At 42.2% G+C, this 23,370-nt stretch overlaps 1 protein-coding gene across 1 annotated transcript in view; it reads right to left on the bottom strand.

Moving 5' to 3' along the window:
• The window catches only part of LOC130830936 (O-acyltransferase like protein-like), a 62,177-nt gene extending 47,070 nt beyond the window's left edge, over window positions 1–15,107 (bottom strand). The window contains 1 exon segment of the mRNA XM_057698217.1: window positions 14,951–15,107. Within this exon segment, the coding sequence (XP_057554200.1) occupies window positions 14,951–15,107 (157 nt within the window).
• Between the last annotated feature and the right edge of the window lie 8,263 nt (window positions 15,108–23,370).

Here is a 23,370-nt window from a genome sequence, read left to right as displayed (position 1 = left end):
TGCACCAGGTCTTAGTTGCGGCAGGTGGAATCTAGTTCCCTGACCAGGGATTGAACCCAGGCCCCCTGCATTGGGAGTGCGGAGTCTTAACCACTGGACCACCAGGAAGTCCCTCCCCTTCATTTTATTTATTTATTTATTTTAAATTTATTTATTTGCTGTGTCGTGTCTTCGTTGCTGCAAACGGGCTTTCTCTAATTGTGGCAAGCGGGGGCTACTCTTCGTTGTGGCCAGCGGGGGCTACTTTTCGTTGCGGTGGGCAGCCTTCTCATTGCAGTGGCTTCTGTTGCTGTGGAGCATGGGCTCTAGGCAAGCAGGCTTCAGTAGTTGCAGCACTTGGGCTCAGTGGTTGTGGTGCACGGGCTTAGTTACTCCGAGGCATGTGGGATCTTCCCAGCCCGGGAACCGAACCCGTGTCCCCTGCACTGGCAGGCAGATTCTTAACCACTGCGCCACCAGGGAAGTCCCTCCCCTTCATTTTCAATAATTCATTTCCTTTCCTCTTTCTTCACCTCTCTCTTTCTCTTTCCCTTCCCACAATCCCCTCACCCCTGTGTTTGATGTGTATCATCTTGTTTGTAGGTGTTTTTGTTTTACGTCTTTGTAATTTATGTAAATGACTTTGTGCTTCAGATCTCCTGTTTCCACGTCTGTCACTCAGTGCTACATTTGTACTATTTATGGTGTTACTGCGCTCATCTAGTTGAGAGCTTCCAACCGCTGTATAATAACTCATCAGCATCTTAGACTTAGGTATTTCCCGGGGCGACGGACCCATAGATGGCCTCCAACCCACAAAACCACGCAGGGGCAAACTCCTTATACATGTCCCTGTACAAATCTACGTGAGGCTTCAACTCCAATGTACACACCTGCAAGTGGGCTTGCTCGATCACAAGGTACCCAAATGCTGTGCGAGTCCCATCAGATTGCGCTCCAGAGGGACCGCCCCAATCTCCATCCCCAAGGATGCTGCTCCCTGTCTTCTGTGCACTGTCCAGCTTTCCCATTTTTGATGCTTACTGGATATAAAATATCCAATTGTTTGGATTTTCATTTCTCTAATTACAAATAAGTCAGGACAGTTTTGTTTAAAATATCTAAGCCATTTAAGTTTTCTCTTCTGTAAAGTACCTGTTTGTATCCTCTACCCATATCTTAATGAATTTTCTTTTTTGATTTGCAAGAGCTCCTTATTTTTCCATATATTGGTCCTAGTCTACCTGAGTCATCAAAAATACTTACTCTCAGTAAGTTATCTGTCAATCCTTTATCTATGGTGTCCTTTACTGAATAGAAATCTGTTCTTTTGAGCCTGTAATTTTTTGTTCTAGTCTTGAACAGTCTTTCTTCTAGTCAAGGCTGACTATATAATTTGCAGGGCCAATACAGAATGAAAATGCAGGGCCTCTTGTTTAAAAATTAATTAAGCATTTCAAGATGGTGACAGCAAGTCACATTAAAGGAAGCATGAGGCCCCTTTATGTGTGGGGCTCTGTGTGAGTGCAAAGGTCACATGCCTATGAAGACAGTCCTGGTTCTAATATCAGAACCACATGGCTTTTATTACTACAGATTTGAGGTATATTGAGTATTCAGCCTTTAGTCATCTTTTCAAAATTGAGCCAGTTAATATCTGTGGACCATTAGTCATTCACACAAATTTCAGAAAATTCATATTCAGGAAATTTCAGAAAAAGTTTATTGAGTTTCTCAAAACATCCGACTAGAATACTGATTGAAATTGCTTCACAGTTATAGGTTAAGTGGAGGAAACCGACATTTTTTTATCAAGCTATCATCAGATATCATGCAATTTATTAAAATCTTCTTTTGTGTCCTTATTTCTAATTTTATATTTTTTCCTTGACAGTCTTAAAATAGATTACATAAACAATTCCTAGATAGCATATAGTTGGCTATTTTCCTCACTATTTTATTTTTAATTATATTTTCCAACTGATTGTTGCTGGTGTGGAAAAATGCTATCGATTTTTGTCATTTGTTCTGGTATCTGGAGAATTTCCTGAACGTTCTTAATAGTTCTACAGTCTTACTTCTTTCTCTCGAATGCTTAGACCACTATTTTTTTTTTTTTTTTCCTTTTCTAGTTTTGGAATCAAAGTTGTAGTCAAATTTAAAAAATGAGTTTGGGCCGCTTTCACACTTTTTATTTTCTGGAACAACTGTACGTATAACTGGTTGCCAAGGGCTAGTGATGGTGGAGGGAGGTGGTTCCATCATCTATAAAGCAGTAACAAGAGGGAGACCTCCGCGGTGATGGACAGTTGTGTGTTTTGACTGTGGGATGAGTTACACAAATCTACACGTGTGCTAAAATGACAGAGAACTGTACACACATATTGTACCAATGTTAATTTCTGAGGCACAGGGAGGTCAAGTCACTCGCCCAGGGTCACATCATTGTGAAGTGATAGAACAAGTTAAGAAAACTGAAGCCCAGAGACAACAATACACACAGCAACACAAGTCTCCCTCCTTTTAATTGCTAGCAAGAATCAGAGCCGAGTATTCAGAGTAGCTAATTAGGATCAGAGCTGTGTGTTCAAACCCACTTTAATTTGAACCCATAACTTCTTGCCCTTGAAAATATACAAAAAGACCCTGTTTTTGTTTCTCGGCTTGGTATATTGGTTCTTATTTACATATAACTAAAGATAATGATCTTCCTTAGAGTGAGTGGGGAGAAAACCCCAAATACAGCGGGGCAAACTACACAGCTCCTCTCGCATTTCTGTCTGTCTTTACTAATAATTGGGTTCCAGAGATTTAATGTAGACATCAGGTTGAAGGAACCGCATTTTGCTTACGTGAGTGCTTTTTAAGAAAGTAATATGTTATTTTCAAAACCTCCTGGCCATAATTGGGCAAATGGTCCTTGCTGAGCTGCCTAAGGTAACCTGACTTTCACCATGAACCCTCGCCGCTCTTGGCACGTTCTGCTGCTCTGGCCACTTGGGCTCAGCCAGTGGGTGTCTGTTATCACTGGCCTCTTTTCTGTGGTTCCAGGTTATTGCTATAATGAGCATAACTGACTCTCCCCTCTTCCCTCCTGTGGATGTGACTGTCCTCCGTTCTGAACACTCAGAACCTTAGAGCTGGCATCCACTGTCACTTGTAGCCAGAGATCATCTTCTAAGCTAAACTGCCTCAGTCACAAGATTGACCACACATCCCTCCCCTCCTTACAACACTTCCAAGGCACCACAAACAGAGTTAAAAAGTAACTCCCAAGGGGAGAGGACATGTTTACTGTATTAACAGCTTGGATAAATAATTGTATTCAGATCATATAAAGGACCCTTACAAATCGGTAATTTTTTAAAAGTCAAAGAAACTCATCTAAAATCTGCTAAGGATATCGAACAGGAAACTCTTGGAGAAGGAAACCCAAGTGATCAATAATTATGAGAAAGTTGCTCAATCTCACCCAAGAAACCACAATTAGACACCAATTGTTTCTCTAGCCATCTGATTGGTAAAAATTTAGAAGGTTGATACAATTGAGTGTTGGTAAGGATATGAAGAAATAGTTCTCTTGATCTAGCCTCCTGGAAGCTATTTGCCCTCTTAATAGCAACTAAATTTTCTTTTGGAAAATTACTGCTTTCCAACTACATGGAGTCTTGACAAAAAGACAAGGTGCTGTGTCCTCTCATTACAGAAGCTGATGGGGTCCGTGGAGGCTGTGCCCTCTCTGCCCTCCCACTCCCTGTGATATGAGGTCAACCCTCTCCCAGGACCAGAGTGGAGCGAGTCAAGGTCTGAAGCCAAGTTTGGGCCTCATTCATCCACAGGTTATTTCCTACGAGGCTGTAGAATGAGCACCATCTGGAGGCTGTTTGGACCTCACTGGTCCAGTGATGGGTTCCAAACCTAGCAGGTCTTTGGCTTTCCTCTTCCTTCTGTGACCTGCCCCATTGTCTGCTGATAAACTCTCTTTTTGCTGAAAGTTGTCAGGATTGATGTCTATGGTTTAACTGAAGGCTCCTTTCTAACTGTATTCCCAGTGACCCAGCAATTCAACATCTCAGAATCTGCTCCAGGGAAACACATATAAGAATAGAATTGCAAGATGCTTGTGGCATGAATGCTTGTAAAGGCAAAATTTGGACACAAACTATTAGGTTGAACCACACGAAAAATCCATTTTATGGGACAAAAACAGTTTAATGTCAGTAGTTTCAAATAGTTCAGCCTCTAACAGGAAAGGTATGATACTTTCATATGCCACAACTAAAATGAGATAGATCTATATTTGCTGCTGTGGGAAATTCTCCAAGAAACATTATTATGTGGAAAGAAAAATGATTAAGAGCAATAAATATATTTTTCAAGTTTACAAAACCAAACAATATCTTTCTGGTAGATACAGATGCACAAAATGCAAGGAGAAAGTTCTGGAAAGTTCTAGAAGGACACAGACCCATTGCTAAACAGCTGTTATCCAGAAAGGGGGACTGAGAATTGAATGAGTGAACAAAAAAAGACTTGCGCTTTGTATTGTGTCCATTCCTTTACAATGAGAACAGAATCACATATTATTTAACAAATATAGTGCATAAACAATAAACTATGAACAGAATTTTAAATCAATATTAAAAAAAAATTCTTCAAAGGTATTCCATCATCTAGAGTAGGAGCTGGCGAACTGTGGCCCTGCCTATGTTTGTAAGTAGTTTTATTGGAGTACAGCCATCACAGTTGTTTACATACTGTCAGTGCTGCTTTCTAACACAGGCAAGATTGAATAGTTGCAACAGAGGCTGTATGGCCCACAAAACTGAAAATATTTCCTACCTGGTTCTTGAGAGGAGAACTGCAGATCTCTTATCTAGAGCTGGGATTCTCAATCCTGGGCAGACATTAGAATCACCTGGGGCAATTTTTTAAAAATACTGACACCCAGGCTCCACCCTCACAAAGAGTGACTTAATTGGTCAGGGGTGAGGCTTGGGCATTCACTGATTTTCAAATATTCTCAGGAGATGCTGTGTGCGGCCAGGCTTGTCTGCTGTGCTCTTTGAGATTAATTCCCGACACCCAGCACGATTTAAAAGGGCTCTCGTGACCAGACCTGCCTCTCCAGTCTAATCGTGCTACACCCAGGCCCATTTCCTCTGCTCCATTATACAGAATGTACCAGGCCCGCACTTGTCTGTCTTTCTGCCTGGAATGACCCTCCTTCCTGTCTGCCTGGCAAATTCTGAATCATCCTTTGAGTCTGGGCTGAAGGCTGGTCTGCCCAGGAAGCAGCCCAGACTCTTGCTCAGCGTATCACACTAGAAGGCCTGTAACTGTTGGCCTGTCTCCCCTGTGAGGGAGGGGCTGTGTCTTCATCAGTGGATATTTCAGAGGAGGAGGTCAATGAATATTTGCTGAATCAATTGAATTAAATTTTGAAAAAAATAATTTCAAGTGCCCCAAATCCAACTCCACAAATGTATTTTCAGGTCTTCTCTGTGTCAAAAACAAAACTGGATGCATTTATTATAAATAAACGGCATGATTTCTAAATTCCCTTCTCCATCACTGAGTATCCCAAACTCAGCAGCCTAAAGTTTAAAGATCTAGAATTGCAAGAGCCTGTCCTGACCCTTGGATAAATCCCTGAAGGACAAATGTAGAGAGATACCTGACTCTTCACTTGAGAAGACTAAACTCTAATTCTCTTTCCAATTGGTGTTTTGCTTTGTAAATGGATTAGATTTATCGTTTTCTAGCTGAGGTTATTTTGTATGCTGTGCAGATTTTCAATTGCATTTGCTTCCTTTCCGGTTATGAATTCAAATGGACGGGTTGTCCTTTTCCCACCTATCCTTAATTAGTTTCTGTCAAGAACTTGAGGTGCCAGGCCAGAGGCCCTGTCCAAATCTAAATACATCGTGATTGTCATGAGAGGGAGGGGTGGAATAAATTAATGATTAATCCCACCTGCTACTTCAAATTGCATGGCAGTTGTTCCAAGTTTTCATTTCCAAAAGATTAAAAACAACTTGTTTCAAGTCTGCTGAGCTAATTGGCAGACACGTTTTCTTTCTTGGCAATGATATGTGGATATGAAAATGCAGAATTGATTAATTTCTGGGTTTAAATGGAGGAAAGAGTTTGCCCAATGGTCTTAAATTTTAAAATAAGGATGCACCTATATTAGGAAGGTGAAGGCAGAAGAAGCTTCTAGAATGCTGAGCCACAAACAAATCCCGAAAGCAACAATCTTCAGCATTTACAGCAAATATTTATTAAGCACCTACCAGATGGCTGTGTTACATTGGAGAGTTTTTAAAACTAAAATTGAATAGTCCTTGCTCTGCATTGGAGGCATGTAAAATGCTGAGCATCAGTTGACAGTGATCTCCTCGTGGATAAAAGATCTGAATGTGTGTCAATTTGATATCCAAGTTCCTGAAGCAGGCTCTTTGCAAGCACCTCCTGGCAGTCTCCCTTTCATCTGGCCAACTATTAATCTTGGACTTCAAGAACGAGAATAGTATGTGTATTCGTTTCCTGTGACCGCTATTACAAATTACCACAAGCTTGGTGGCTTAAAACCACAGAAATTTATCCTCTGACAGTTTTGAAGTCCCAAAGTTCAAAATCAGTATCACTGGGCCGAAATCAAGGTGTGAGCGGGGCTGTGCTCCTTTTGGAGTCTCCAGGGGAGAATCCATCCTTTGCCTCTTCCAGCTTCTGGTGGCTGCCAGCATCCCTTGGCTTGTGGTCACATGATCTTCTCTGTGTGTCAGATCTCCCTCCGCCTCTGCCTCCCTCTTCTAAGGATATATGTGATTGCATTTAGGGCCCACCTGGGTAAGACAGGATAACCTCCTCATCTCAAAATCTATAACTTAAACACATCTGCATAACTCTTGTTTCCATGTAAGGTAATATTCACAGGTCCCAGGGATTAGAATGCCATATCTTTGGGGATTCATGTTTCAGCCTACCACTACATGGATATTTGAAATCCAGTTAATCCAGAAATTTCAGTGGACCCCATTGTGTCACCCTTTTCCTCTTATGAGATTTTCCTGGTTTCAGCATCTTGTCTGTCCCTAGCTCCAGCACCAGTGAAGGGGCTGGCCTTGAGTAAAATGCCCTCCAGACTGACAGCCAGATGGGAAAAGAGGCAACATTCTGAGAATGCAAATCAAGTATCAATAGATGGTCAGTCCTCCACTGATGACCAGAGAACAAAGGCAGGGCTGGGACCAGTGACCTGATGAGTGCCTCCTATGCTAGGGGTGTTACCACAGGCCTTGGCTTCCAGGAGAGAGGATAGACACACAGACAGGAGACATGAAATAATCACTACAAGAGATAAATGATGAAGCCAAAGGGAGTAAGTGATCAGAGAAGGAAGTTCAGCCACCCAGCCATCAGGGGGCGCTGAGGGATGAGGACCAGGGAGAAGGGACTTGAAGGGTTAAGAAAGTTTTACAGCAAAAGTAGCTGCTTGGGGAAGATTCAAGGATGTGAGGAGATTAGAGAAAACAGGAAATGAAAAATCCTGCAGACTGCTTGGGAACCAGAAGCCTCCCTCCACCCGCCCGCTTTTTTCCCTGAGGAACAAAGTGCCTGAAAATGCAGGCATCATATGAAACCAACGGGGCCTCAATATGCTAAGCACAGTTTTAATTCCATATAAATAGATTCCCCTTGGAAGGCCTCTGCTGCAGACAGTGCTACAAATGGGTCTGCCTGGACTCCATGGTGGGCCTGGTACATCTCAAGGAAAATGAAGACCAGGACCTACCTGAGACTGTTGGCTTTGCTTTTTTACTTTCATCTCAGATAATGAAGACAATGTTTTTTTTATTCTGGCAGGTGGTTTTGAGAGGCCATAGCTCTCTGTATTTGTTTCCTAGGATTGTGTTAACAAATTCCACCAACTGGGCAGCTTGAAACCACAGAAATTTTTTGTCCCACAGTTCTGGAGACTCCAAAATCAAGGGGTCAGTAGGGTTGGTTCCTTCTGGAGGTTCTGATGGGGAATCTGCCCACGCCTCTCTCCTTGCTCCTGGTGGTTGCCGCTCCTTGGCTTCTAGACACATCACTTCATTTTCTGCTTCCGTCCTTGTGCAGCAATTCTCCCTGTGTGTCTTGTGTCTGTGCACGTATTTCCCTCTTACAAGGACACCAGTCGTTGGATTAGGACTCTCCCTAATCCAGCATGACCTCATCTTAACTTGATTACATCTATAAAGATCCTATTTCCAAACAGGATCGCGAATTCACAGCACCGGGGTTCAGGTTTCAACATATCTTTTCGGAGGACACAATTCAACCCGCAACACTCTCCAAGCAGGGATTCTAATCCAAGCCAAGGATGCTACTAATTAGCTTGTGAAAAGTGGCTGGGAAGCTACGGGCCTGGGGAGAAGCAGCAGCCACGTGCTCGGGGAAGGTGTGACAGGTTTATGGAGAGACAGGATCCCAGGAGGGTGGAAACTGGAGAACACAGCGGGCCATGGAAAGACCTGCAGAAATAACTGATCAGCTGCCTGGTGGGACCAAAGACACACAACACGGCTTCAGAGTCTCCTTTCAGTAGTGTTTCTATTGTGTATTCTGGTCATCTGCTCTTTAAATTATATACATTTATACCAAGTGCCAGCATAGAAGAGCATAAAACCTTGTTGGTTTCCAAGTGCCCTCTCTCCAGAGAAAAGATGGAACAAGACAAGATATTCAGACAAGAGACATATATGATAAAGCCAAAGGCAATAAGTTCCCAGATTAGAATGATTGAAAATGGATATACCTCTATCTCCATATATATTTAATAAGGATCACATATTCACTCAATAAATTCACCATTTTATATTGGAGTTCAATATTAAAAACATAGCAAGGAAAACAAGTAGGGGTGGAGAAGCAGAAGTGGTGATAGAACAAAAGGGTAGGAAAAACAATAAGAAATGTGGTCACCAGGATGTGTGGCCACACGAATCAGTGAGCCTCTTGCAAGTCTGTATGAGTTTCCTGTGGTTGCTGTAACTTCGTGGCTTAAAACAACATAAATTTTTTTTTTGTAGTGCTAGAGGTTAGAAATCAAAAATGGGCTTTACAGGGTGTATGGGCTGCACTGTGTTCCCCCCGCCCACCTCCCCCCATCCCAATATTCATATGTTGAAGCCCTAACCCCCAGTACCTCAGAATGTGACTACATTTGGAGATAGGGCATTTTAAAGGGGTGATTAGGTTAATGTTTATATATTATTTTTATTTTATTTTATTTATTTTGGCGGCACCAGATCTTAGTTGTGACATGCAGGATCTTTTTAGTTGCAGTATGTGGACTCTTAGTTGCAGCATGCTTGCGGGGTCTAGTTCCCTGACCAGGGATCGAACCCAGGCCTCCTGCCTTGGGAGCTCAGAGTCTTACCCACTGGACCACTGGGGAAGTCCCTAAAAGGGGTGATTAGGTTAAAAGGAGGCTGTCAGGGTGGGCCCTGATCCCTCTGACTGGTGTCTGTATAAAAGGACATTTGGACACCCAGAGAGACACCAGGCAGAAGGCGGTCATTGGCCACCTGCAAAACAAGGAGAGAGTTTACAGAGGAAACCAACCCTACCAGCATCTTGATCTTGAACTTCCAGCCTCCAGAACTGTGAGAAAATAAATTTCCCTTGTTTAAGCCACTCAGTCTGGTAATTTGTTACAGTAGCCCTAACAAACTACTTCAGGGGGTTGGGTTTTTTTTTTATTTATTTAATTTATTTATTTTATTTATTTATTGGCTGTGTTGGGTCTTCGTTGCTGCACACAGGCTTCCTCTAGTTGCTGCGAGCAGGGGCCACTCCTCACCGTGGCGTGGGCTCCTCACTGTAGTGGCCTCTCCCGCTGCGGAGCGCAGGCTCCAGCCGTGTGGGCCTTAATAGCCGCGGCACACGGGCTCAATAGCCGCCGCACACGGGCCCAGTTGATCCACGGCACATGGAATCCTCCCGGCCCAGGGCTCGAACCCGCGTCCCGTGCATTGGCAGGCGGACTCTTAACCACTGCGCCACCTAGGAAGTCCAGGCGGTGGGTTTTGTGTCTATTTTTAGTATCTTGTCCAACATATGTTTTCACCAGTAATTACCAGTAAAACTGACATCCCTATTTTCAGCTAACCTACACAATGATCAGAATCATGTAAGAAGCTTCCTTAAAATTCTGCTTCTTAAGTCCATCTCCTAGAGGTTTTGCTAGCAGTGGGGCGGGGCCTGGGCAGTGAAGATAAATGTTTAATAATCTGCTCTCTCCCCAAAATGAGAGAAAAAAGATATAATAATATATATACATATACCATACATTATACTGATAAAAATGCTGTATAGCACAGTGTATTAATTTGCTCAGACTACCATTACAAAGCACCACAGACTGGGTGGTTAAGCAACAGAAATAGATTTCCTCACAGTCGTGGAGGCTAAAAGTCTGAGATCAAGGTGTTGGCAGGGTTGGTTTCTACGGAGGCCTCGCTCCTTGGCTTGTAGATGGCTGTCTTCTCTCTGTGCCTTCACTTGGCTTTCCCTCTGGGTGTGTCTGTGTCCTAACCTCCTCTTCTTATAAAAACACCAGTCAGATTAGGGCCCATCCCAGTGACCTCACTTCACATTAATCCTGTCTCCAAGTTCAGTCACGTTCTGAAGTACTGGGGTTAGGTCCTCAACACATGAGTTTGGGAGGAACACAATTCAGCCCATAACACACACAGATCACAAATAATAATTAAATCAATAGCATTCCTTGTTATAAATTCCGTATATAGCCAACCGATCCTCACAGATGCTTTCACTAGTTTTTGTCAAACTCTCATATCTGTAGCCATGATTTTACCTATGACACCAATGAGTGTCATCCCCACATAAATGTTGGGTGATATTTTTGTCCACCTTAATGAGTAATGAGGATGTGAAGTCAGAAAGATATGTGTCAGAACTTCACTCGTGTGTCCATGGTGTGAGCAATGTTTTTGCTGAATGACAGTTTTGGGGTGCTATTTATAATGCAAAGGCTATAGACATAACACACGTTTAAGTTTTAATTTGTAACATTTTCTCCATCATCTTCTGAAGTCTAGACAGTCAACAAAACAATACAAGCCCCAACCTGCAGAAATTGCTGACTTGTGTGGTGAATAGACTTCTACCACAGCTGACTTCAAGCTCTCAGCCTGACGTCCCTGAACTTGAGCTTAAAGGATGATGTGCACAGCAATGCATTTCCACCACACAGACTCAGTTCAGGAGTACAGATGATGGTCAAGTGCATACAACAATTAGGAAATGGTGAATTTTGAGTATTCATTCCTTTTGTTCTTAACATAATTTACTCAATTGTTAATTTATACGATTTAATCCTTAAAAGTCACTGCATTAGGGACTTCCTAATTAAGAATCTGCCTGCCAATGCAGGGGACACAGGTTTGATCCCTGGTCCGGGAAGATCCCACATGCCGCGGAGCAACTAAGCCCGGGCGCCACAACTACTGAGCCTGCGCTCTAGAGCCCGTGAGCCACAACTACTGAAGCCCTGCCACCTAGAGCCCGTGCTCCGCAACAAGAGAAGCTACCACGCTGAGAAGCCCACTCACTACAGCAAAGAGTAGCCCCCACTCGCCACAACTAGAGAAAGCCTGTGCGCAGCAATGAAGACCCAATGCAGCCAATAAAGAAATAAAATTTTTTTAAGAAAAGACGAATTTTAAGAAGGAATTTATTACCACAGTGGTCAAGGAGAAAGAAAATTGAGGGAAAACAAAAGATTAATCAGGAGGGAGGATGCCAGAGATTTTTTTTTTGAGCATTTTCATAGTCCTTTATTAATCATTCATTTATATATATGATTGATGTGGTACACTCTTAATACACACTCTATGGCACCATGCTAGGTTTCGACTTTGCAAAGGAAAATAAGATAGACAATCTCTCTCTACAAAGGAGACATAGTACCTCTCTCTTTCTCTGTCTGTATAAATATGTTTCCGTATAAATATATATATACACACACACACATTCATACACTTATACACATTTGTGTATATACATATGTTCTCCAAAACAGGTATTATATTACACATATTGTTTTGTATCCTGATTTTTCTCCTTAATAATATACTAAGATTATTTTCCATAGCATTAAATATTTTTCAGAGGCATTATTTTTAGTTCATAATATTTTATTTCCTAGATACTCAATAGTTTTTAATCTAATTTTTCTCTTCTTGAAAATGTAAGTTGTATCTACCTGGTTACAGAGATCTTTTAGGCTGCAATTTTTACACGTGAAAAGAGATTCAGTGTAGATTCCTGTGGATTATGGAGTGTAAAAACAAAACGAAAAACAAAGCCAGAAGCGGAGGGGCCAGAATACCGGCCTGAGGACTTCCGCAATGAAAGGGGGGTTAAAATCAGACAGGGACCCCAGGGGGTGGCAACATGAAAGCTCACAAATACTGTTTGATGGAACCCTCTCCCTTTAAGATGGTGGACATGAAAGCGAATGTAGAGGATGGTGGGAAGGAGGTACAGGAACTTCATTTTGGAGTCGTGTTACTATTCTCTCCCTTCCAGTAAGCTCTGCGCTCCTTAATCCATCCTCCTACTGCCAGATTGAGTGTCTGTCTCAGGCTCTAATATCAGGCTCTCTCCTGTTCCAGAGTAGCAATGATGCCCATTCCCTTCTGCAAAAACAAACACGTTGGCCTGAATTTCAAGAACCGTCTCTCTCCACTTTATTCCTCAGACCCCACCCAGTATCAGAGGTTCTGCTATTGTCACCTCTGTGCTTTGGATTGGGCATGGCGTTTTAAAACATTATTATGCAACATTTAAAATCTTAAAAAGATGTAAAGAAAAAAACCCTAAGAACCACCTATGTTTCAATCACCCAGCTTAAAAAACACAACTTGATCCATCGTTTGAGATTGGATGGCTCCACAATTACATCCCCACCCTCACCATGCCCACTGCAAGGCAACCTCTAACTGAATTTGGAGGCTATCATTCTCATGCATTCTCATGCATATCATTTCTCATGCATTTCTCATGCATTTCTTACATGTGTAACGGAGACATTCCACATCTCCCAAAGCAATACAGCACCTTAATTTGCATTTTTTTAAACTTTGCGTACTATATATATTCTTATACAACTTTTTTTTCTTGATGTTATTTCTGTATATTCCCAACATAATGATACATATATCTCTGCTTCATTCCTTTTTTTGCTTGTTTCTCTAGTTGTTGCTTATTTTAGGCAGTGATTAAAAAGGCAGGCTTGGGAATCAGATGACCTGGGTTCAAATCCCATCTGCATCACTTATTTCAGCACAATATTTACATCTTTGTGGCTCATTTCTAAAATAGAGGTGATAATAACACCCTCCCCATGGTGGGATGGGGGCATTAGGACTAAATGAGACAACTTTTGCACCGGGCTGGGAACAGTACCTGCCATGTAAAAGTACTCTCTGAATATTGACTCATTATTTTTCCACCCAAATGACTGTCAGGAAAACCACGCTGAGAACAAGGGTCAGAACCACGTGCTGTGCTCAAAAATCCCAGGCAAAATGTCAAAGCAACCATGTTGAATGTTTTGGGGGGTGCGTTAGAATGAAAATCAGTTAAAACACTAGATAGTAGCATTCACCTATTAAATTAAGTAATTATCATCTATCCATTTATGTACATCATTCAATTCTTTCTTGGACCATTCAACCTTGGAAAATTTTTTTAATTAAAAAAAAGATTTTCAGGTGTCTACAGATGGAACATCGTTGGTGCATGACTAGAGTAACTTATAAGACAAATAAAGCGTTAACAAGCTGTGACTAATGATGACAATATGTACCACCACCGCATCACCAGAAATCATTGCACACTTCTGGATTTTCTCGGCCAGCTGATTTGGCCTGGGTTTGTCAGAATGTTTCCTGTCAATATCACCAAGTGTTGTAGCAAAACATAATCACTTCCAAAATACAACTTGAAGGTGGTTATTGAATACATTGGATTCATATTTCCCTACTGTTTTATGAACAATCAGGACATATAATCCAGTGTAGAATGGTAATTGCTTCAAATCATGTGCTATTTGAATTACTCAATATTAGATTAAAACTTTTGTTTATCTTTGTATATTATGCTACTAAGGGCTTTCCAATACAAAATAAATTATACATGTGTTCAAAATGGAAATGGAAGTTGCTGTGATAGTGTTTCTGGCTTTGGAAAGAGTGAGTTTTTACATTTTTCCTTCTTAGTGGTTTACATCAGCACCAGCAATGAATCAGTCTCCTGGAGAGGTTACCCCACTGAAAATGAATCTGATTTCCTGCCCCTTTCCGGCAGGAAGATATACGTCCCTTTGTTTATGAAAATCATTTTGGGAAATTAACAAAAAATAATTACAGCAGCCTGACGTCCACCCATACCACATGCAAACAGGTCTGGCTGCCATTGAACTTCTTCCAGCTTGAGCCAATGCATTCACCAGGATACGCCTCAGACTTTACTATCCAACATGTAACGGGCAAGAGCTGTTTCCTGAATAATGAAGCAATTCTTTTTCAAAAGCAGACTAAATGTCTAGAAAAAGAAATAAACCAAGCCATCCCATGTGACAGTGAAACGTTATCAACTTCAAAACAGTAAACAGCATCATACGATTTACGAATAATCCACATCTTATTAAGAGATTGGTCCTCATGAGATTCCTTCTGGCTAGAATTAATACCACCCCCTCTATTGCCTTCTGCAATAAAAACTCCTCCTCCCGCCTTGATTCCTGGCGTAATTTATCAATTGAGGAGCATCTTCTCTTTCCTATTTGCTTCTGGGTTTTTAATTCTCAGGGGTTTTTCTAGCATAGCCGCAGCCCAAACCTGTCTGCCCTGTGTTCACCTACCCGATGGGCCAAGAAAAACCTACTTACTTCTTCGAGCATATTCTTTGGGCTCCACTGAATTCAGATCAGAAAGGAATTCATCAGTGTCCTGCACGCACTTGAGAGAAATATTTCTTGCAGGAAAAGCAAAGGGCAATTGAAATTCAAAAAAGAGCAGACAAAATAGTAAAGTCAGGACCGTCATTGGTCAGCACCTTAATCTGTCAGGATAAAACTCCCCTCTTAGACAAAGAGTCTTATATGTATGAAACAGTAGCCTATAACGTGTTGGGGGGAAATGTGACATTCTCGCCCTTTAACATGCAGAGACAAGCTGTGTCTCCTCCGCCACCTGCAAAGCGGCTGCGATGAACAAACCATGGAAACCGATTTGTACACAACTTGTTATTGTTGAGTAAAATGGAGCTGTGGATGTGGGGGCCGCTGACCACCTGGCTTCCTTTAGTCACGCAGATTAACATTTCCAGCTAACATGGCTAGATTTTCTCTAGTTAGCTGTCTTGTGAATATCTCTGGGTTTAAAAACTAAATATACGGAGGATAAGTGGCTGTGTTTGGTTTTTATCCGAGAACGATTGTGAATCCAACCTATAGAACATTCAGATAAGTGATAAGCACAGAAAGGCTTCTGCGTCATCATCTGGACTTTGTGTGCATCTGTTCATGTGTTTGCCGGACTTGAAAGCCACACGTGGGAGTGATGAACTCCTCCACGGAAAGAGATGCCATTGTGGTAGGACAAATAAACACACACATGCCCTCGTGGGGGCTTAGGACACATGTCCTGGGAAGCAAACCATGCTGACAAAAGACAGTGGTGGGCTTCCTAGGTGGCGCAGTGGTTAAGAATCCGCCTGCCAATGCAGAGGACACGGGTTTGATCCCTGCTCCAGGAAGATCCCACATGCCATGGAGCAACTAAGCCCATGCGCCAAAAAAAAAAAAAAAGTACAAATTATTAAAAAAAAAAAAAAAAAAAAAGACGGTGGTAACTGCGTTCATCTACTTTAACACAACATAAAATGTATGGCTCTGGCCTTCTCATGGTGTAAATACTTTCTCTCCAGAAAGTCTGCCTTAAATAATAAGCTCTCTAGCTATATTTAAAATGTGATGCAAATTTTGTTTACACTGAGGGCAAACATCACTGTGACTCAGTCGTACTTCCTGGCTTCACAGCAGCCTCTAAGCCTCCCAGACCCCTACCCTTTGTCTGAGTCCCTTGGAGCTGCTGTCACAAAATACCACAGACTGGGTGACTTATTAGAAACAACAGAAATTTAGGGCTCACAGTTCTGGAGGCTGGAAAGTCTAAGACCAAGGTGCCAGCAGTCTTGTTCTGGTAAAGGTCCTCCTCCGTGTCTTTGCTGGCACCTTCTGTGTCCTCATAAGACGGGAAGGGAGGGGGCAGGGCACAGCCATTAGCCTTTGAGGATGGGACATAAACTGGTTAGAACCAGTTAGGCCCAAGATGGCAGAAGATTTGACTTCCAGAAGACCTTGAGCCTCATTATACGCTCATTGTAATATATTAGAATATGCTAAGTGCCACACCCCGCTGGCGCCAGGACAGTTCCAAGGCTGATCATAAAAGGCCAAAAAGTGGGCAGTGGCCCAATTCCTGGAAATCCCTGCCCCTTCCTCGAAATAGTTGGAATAATCCCTCCACGTGTTAGCCTATGAAATTACCTAGCCCATAAAAACTAACCACCCCACTTTTTGAGATGACCCCATGCCCTGGAGCCAGTCTTGCCTTCTGAGACAGACCACATTCTGCCTATGGAATGTGTATCTCTCTCAATAAACCTGCTTTCACTTTACTATGGCTTGCTCTCTTGAATTCTTTCTGAGGACCCTCACTTGGCAGCCCATCCCAGGGACTCACCCAAGACCTGGGACGTGGCCATCCCCTAGGGTCCCATTTTCCTGGAACACTCACAGGATGGAAGGAGTGAGGGAGCTCTATAGTGTCTCTTTTATAAGAGCACCATCCCATTCATGAGGGGTCAGCCCTCAAGACCTAATCACTTCCCTAAGGCCCTGCCTCCTAATACCATCATCTTTAGGGGTTAGGATTTCAACATATGGATTTTAGGGGACACAAATGTTCAGACCAGAGCACTCTTCCTTGTACACACTCCACTCTCTCACCTCTGCTCTTTTGTTCATGCTGTGCCCTCTGTCTCCAGTGCCCTTCACCCAGCCCACCTCCTCCTAAACATTACTAGCCTACTTATCTTCTAAGCCCACTCTTCCAGGAAGCCCTCCTGGACTTCCCTTTGGGTCAGGATAACTGTGTGTTCTCTATACTCCCTATTCTCTATTCACTGGCATATCCTCTTTATATCCTCATATTGAAGGCATCTATTCTCTGTTTCCCTCTTTCCTACAGCCTGGAAGCTCCATATGGGAAGGCACTGTGCCCTTTTTAATCTTTTGTGCTTTTCTAAGAGGCAGTTCATATAATAGCTAAGACCCAAAGCTGACACTTCCTGTGTGACCCAGGGCAATCTCACTGCCTCAATTACTTCCTCTGGAAAATTAGGAAAACAAGTAGTCTCTACTTCTTGGAATTGTTGTGAGATTTAATTAACTTATTTAAAGTACTGTGAGTATCTGATTTACCATAAATAATGAAGACAATTAGTTGTTATTCTCTTTATATTCTAAATGCCTATTACACACATGACAGATGATAGTATATACCAGACACCCAGATAACGTACAAGGGTGAGTTAAAAGCTATCTGCACACTGGCTGTAGAAATTATAGAAGTTTTAATATAACCAGAGTACAGATAATTTTTGACTCACCCTTGTATATACAAGGGGGCCTTGCAGGGTCTGACCCATAGTAAATCCTTAAAAAAATTGGCTATTGTGGCAATTTATTATTATTCTTTGTTATTGCTGTTGACCTAAAGAAAAAGATTCAGGCGCACAAGCTGAAATAAAGTGTTACTGGGTGAATAGTTCCTTGAAAAAAACAGAGCATTAGATCCAAGTTACAAAGGGACACTTTTGAAACAATAAAGAGCTTTCTAGTCAAAACTACCCAAAGATGAACTGGGCTCTTTCCAATGGTATAGGGGTCTCCAATCTTGGAGGTATCCAATAGTCGTTGAGCACTGGATGAGAGAGTTAAAGACAAGATTCAGTATCAAATGATCTTTATAAAATTACCTTTACGGTCTTCTCTGACCTTGAAACCCTCTGAGTCTACCTTCAAAATTATTTTCTGCCATGAATACATTATTTGTTACTATGCACCACGCAGACCGTTCTTAAGTTGAAGTAGAAGCTGAAATTTCAGTGCAAAAAATGAAGGATAACATCCAATATGGAAATACACAGAGAAAGCAACATCTTGGACTAAAAAGGGACCTAATTTGGCAACAGAAACCAGGGTTTAATCTATTCACTTTCCCCATCTGTAAATTCATAAAAGCATGTAATCAGCCTACTTCAGTTGTTTCCTTGTATTACATTAGAGCTCTTGAGTGATTAACATTAGTAAGTGTTAAAAGTCTCAATTCCATATGTATCTCTTGCACTTAATTCTCTTTCCTTTAAAAAAAAAGTGATGAAGGGAGAGGGTTGAAAATACTGGAGGTTTAGGTACTTTGAATATTTAAGAATGATTAAACAGAAAAATCTCTGAAACCTGGATTTATTTCCAAGTCAGTTGTTGATATTGTGTAGTCAATGAAAATATGAAATTGCTTTTAGAATTCAGTATTAAGTACTCTGTCTTTTGTCAAGCGGGGTGGGGGGGGGAGGGTGGAAGGAAGTACAACGGGTGGAACACATATCCACATTTTCATCATTAGTAATAAAAACTACCTAAATGATTTTTTAAAATTCCACCTAAATAAAAGGGAAAAACATAATTTTACTTTTCAAGACCCTTGTAATATTTGTCCCAACGCTTAAGGAATAAAATTATGACTAATCAAGTTTCAAGGGGACTCAGCTGTTTTATGAAGACATTTTAAGCACCTGTTTTCCACAAGGCAATGTGCTGGGCATAAAAATAGGACATGAAAATAAATAACGCCTTCCTTTCCTGAAAGCAAATCTCTATCATTTCCTGAGGCAGCGGCAGTCGCTAGCTGATGCTGTTACTAATGCCACAGTCATTTTATTCACGTAACTAGCTCTACGTAAAAGGAAAGAGCATTTGGCTTCTCATCATTTGGCAATGGACTTGAGAAAACAAAGGATTTGTCTTTGCTGACCAGAATAAGGATCAACCTGATGGGAAAACTAATATCTGCTGCTCTCAGGCTGCAAAATGAAAAATGCCTCTTGCAATGAGAGGAAATGGTGAACTCAGATCAGAAAGCAGGCAGAGTTCATGGAACAGCTTGGAACGTTTCATCCAAAGGATGGCAGAAGGTTAACAGATAAGCATATAGTGTCGGGGGAATAAGTGCTGGGAAGAAAAATAATGCAGGTAAAAAAAATGGAGAGTGGTTGGGGACTTCCCTGGTGGTGCAGCGGTTAAGAATCCACCTGCCAATGCAGGGGACAGGGGTTTGACCCCTGGTCTGGGAAGATCCCACATGCCCTGGAGCATCTAAGCCCTTGCACCACAACTACTGAGCCTGCGGTCTAGAGCCTGTGAGCCACAACTACTAAAGCTCGCGCACCTAGAACCCCGTGCTCCACAACAAGAGACGTCGCCGCAATGAGAAGCCCACACACCACAACGAAGAGTAGCCCCCACTCAACTAGAGAAAGTCCGTGGGCAGCAATGAAGACCCAACGCAGACAAAAAAAAAAAGAAAAAGAAAAAAGAAAGAAATGGAGATTGGCCAAGCGGGTGTGTGCTGTTGGGGGGTGCTGGCACTTTGAGTGAGGTGACCCGGAAATCCCTCTGAGCAGGTGACTTCAGAGCCAACCTGAAAGAAGGGAAAAGGCCCCCATGGGATTAACAACAGGGGGAAGCAGTACAGGCAGAGGGATAAGCAAGTGCCAGGTCCTGTGATGGGAGGAAGAGGAGTGGGGGAGGGAAGGATTGGGAGTTCGGGATCAGCAGACACAAACTAGTACCCATAGGATGGATAAACAAGGTCCTACTTGTCCCTGTAGCACAGGGAATGATATTCAGTATCAATATAGTGATAAACTATAATGGAAAATAATATGAAAAGAATATATATGTATAACTGAATCACTTTGCTCTACAGCAGAAATTAACACATTGTAAATCAACTATACTTCAATAAATATTAAAATAAAATAAAATAAGTGATATTGTCATGTTGTTTGAATGGTGTCTCATTAAGAGAAAAGGAAAAGCTTAAGCTTCAAAATGTCCCACCATGATGGGACCCCTGGGCCCGAGATGCTTAGTGGTTCCTGGAAGGCAGACTGGTTCCCAAATGGGCAGAGATGCTGAGGAATCTACATTCTTTTCTTCCGGGTCTTGGTTCTTTGCTTTCCCTGACCAGCAAATGCAATGCTCCGTGTAATTCTCCATCTGCAGTCACCACGACCATTGCCACGGTGCCATCGGAATGAGTACATTTAAACTGTCCCTACTTGTATCACCTGCTCGAGAGTCAAAGCAGGAGCATCTTTTTGACCAAGTATTGGTCATCCCATGCCTGAGGTTAGGCTTCTGGGGGTCAGGGAGAGTGACCTTCTGGTTTTGGGAGTATGAAGTAAGATCCATCTCTCAGAGATTCATACAATGGTAGATTCCTAACCCCAGAAGGGGATCAGATGCTGAACTGACAAAATCAAGATAAATGTCCATTACCCCTCCTTAGAGACGTGTCTTCTACCCTTTCCAAGACAGGGTCATTCCCTTTGACACGTGCAACTCTGCTTTCTCCTGCCTCATGTCAACCTCACACCATCCTCTCCAATCACGGGATCTCTGCCTTCCTTGTTATTTTTTAAAAAATAGATGATGTTTCTTCTCCAGAAATAACCGATCCAATTAAACTTGACTCAACCTGAAGGTCAGACAATTACTCTTAGGCTAAACCCACACGTTCTGGAACTAAGTTGGATGTGTGATAGAGTGAACTCTAATTATAGAGCGCCCCTAGATAAAAATATCATCTTGCAAAGGATTGTGTTTAGAAACAGACTTGCCATGGTAGTGTAATTTACAATTATAAATGTAAGAATAGCTCAAGGATAGCAGCTTATAATAAAAAGCAAAGCAAATTAAATAATCAGTTCCTTTAAATACTGTGAAACATTATACATAGTGTTGCATTATGAGCCAAAACTAACCTCATAAATTTAATTTGGAAACTACCACAGAATGTTTTCTGGGAAACGCTCTTCTGTTTCCTTAAGAAAAAATAACCACGAGGGCAAGGGTGTAACTCCAGGATAAACTTGGTGAGGAAATTAGAAAGAAAAAGTAACGTGGAATTGAGAGTACCCTGTTCCAGCTGACAGCTTACCTATAGGGGATAAAACATGAATTGACAATAAAACATGTGTAGAGCACGCGCCTCTGAAAGCACCTGCTGGGTATCTGTGATTATCATCATGTCTCCCAGCCCCTGTTCCAGACCCGTCATGCATCCTTCTCTGTCCTGCTCTGTGCCCAGCACACTGACATTACAGAATATGACTGGGTTTCCTTGTTTTCTAGCTTTTATTTGGTTTTTGCCGGTGGGAAGTGCAGGCAGGAAATCATTGAGTGTGAAAAGGCAGTTTCCCTATAATTTCCCTCCCACCCTCCTTGCTTGGCTCTGGCTCTAGCTCTCATCTAGAGGACCCTGCTCTAGCCCACCCCTGCCCTTGCTGAGTCCCCGGGACCCTCAACATCCTTTGTTCCAGCCCGCAGCTCTGTATATAGTCCCTTCCTTAATTACTATAAAATTAAACCTTTTCTAGTGTGCCATGTGCCCTGCTAAGACCCTAATTCACACAGGACCTGTGCTGGGCACCCCCAGATCTAACTTTGCAACGAAGCAGCAAACATAAATGAGCAGATTCCCAAAAAAACATAGGCTAAGATGATGAAATTTTTATCATCCAATGTACTGAGTCTTTACTAAAGTGTTCACCAAAAGGGAAAGTAGGGAGGGGAAAATGGCTGTGAAAAGAGAATGCTCTCTTTTATAGGGAAGGCTGACAGTAGCCAAGTCTCAAATTCGTCCTTACACCCAAACCACGTGGACCAAGACCGGGTAGCCAAGTCTCAAATTCATCCTTACACCCAAACCACGTGGACCAAGATGGGGCTGTTCAGAATCAGTGCTTTGGGAGTAATGATGACTACAGAATTACAACTGGCTAGTCCAGAAGCATCTAGCAGCAGGAAGAGAGGCTCTTCGCAGAGACAAAACTTCACATGGTCATATCCCAAAGGTGTATGATGAACTCTGCAGGGATGTGCGGTACCTCACTGCAAAAAGAAACTCCAACAAGAAGGTTCAAGGATCCATGTAAGCAAAGACTGAATTGTGTACAAGCAGAAGCCAAGTGTTTAAGGTAACAAACTCCAGGTTCCTTACCTAGAAGGTCTGTGCTTAAAAGTAAGAGCTTCAGGACTTCCCTGGTGGCTCAGTGGTTGGGAATCCGCCTGCCAATGCAGGCGACATGGGTTCAGTCCCTGGCTTGGGAAGATCCCACATGCTGCGGAGCAGCGAAGCCCGTGTGCCACAACTACTGAGCCCGTGCTCTAAAGCCCATGTGGCACAACTACTAAGCCCATGTGCTGCAACTGCTGAGGCCTGTGCATCTGGAGCCCGTGCTCCACAACGGGAGAAGCCACCTCAATGAGAAGCCCACACACTGCAACAGGGGTAAAAGCTACAACCTGGGATCCTTACAGCATCTGATTTGCAGTGTGCGTCTGTGTAACTAAATGGCATAAATAGCATCCTGTATTTGGGACACCCCTCTTTATTTTCAGACCATTCTTTGGGATAGGTGAGTGGTTCCCTTAAGTCATATTTTATTTTATGAAGTTCTTTAAAATACATTTTTTCCCATTCCAAGTAGTCATTAAAAAAAAAATGACAGTGCTCACAGCATGATGACTATATTATGAAATAATATATTAATCTTGGCCAAAGTTTTCAACAGGAAATTTCCGTTGGTCAAAGAGCCTGGGATGGAACTCACTAGCCCACCAACCCTGAAGAGAGGCACCCATCAGAGCTTTAGGATGGAACAGTTGCTCTTTGGAATACTTACTAGAGTAGGAGTCAGGAATTTGCAGAAAAATGTGTTTGGGAGGAAGCAGTTGTCTATGCCATGGATTCTAAGCCTACATTGTCCTTTTCTTCATTTTATGTTTTACCACCTTGAAGGCATTCTTCTTTATGCATTACTGTTACTCGGTTATTGACAATGAAATCCCCCAACCACACACATTCAAACAAAAACTAACCTTGAGTGTATATCTAAAGTTCATCTTCTCCATAAACAGCTCTTAATTTTGACTTCCTTATTTCTATTTAGGTAATC

The sequence above is a fragment of the Hippopotamus amphibius genome, chromosome 11, assembly GCF_030028045.1.
Source record: "Hippopotamus amphibius kiboko isolate mHipAmp2 chromosome 11, mHipAmp2.hap2, whole genome shotgun sequence".
NCBI classification, from domain to species: domain Eukaryota; kingdom Metazoa; phylum Chordata; class Mammalia; order Artiodactyla; family Hippopotamidae; genus Hippopotamus; species Hippopotamus amphibius.
Note: the sequence above shows the minus strand (reverse complement) of the source record. Positions and strands in the feature narration are given on the sequence as shown.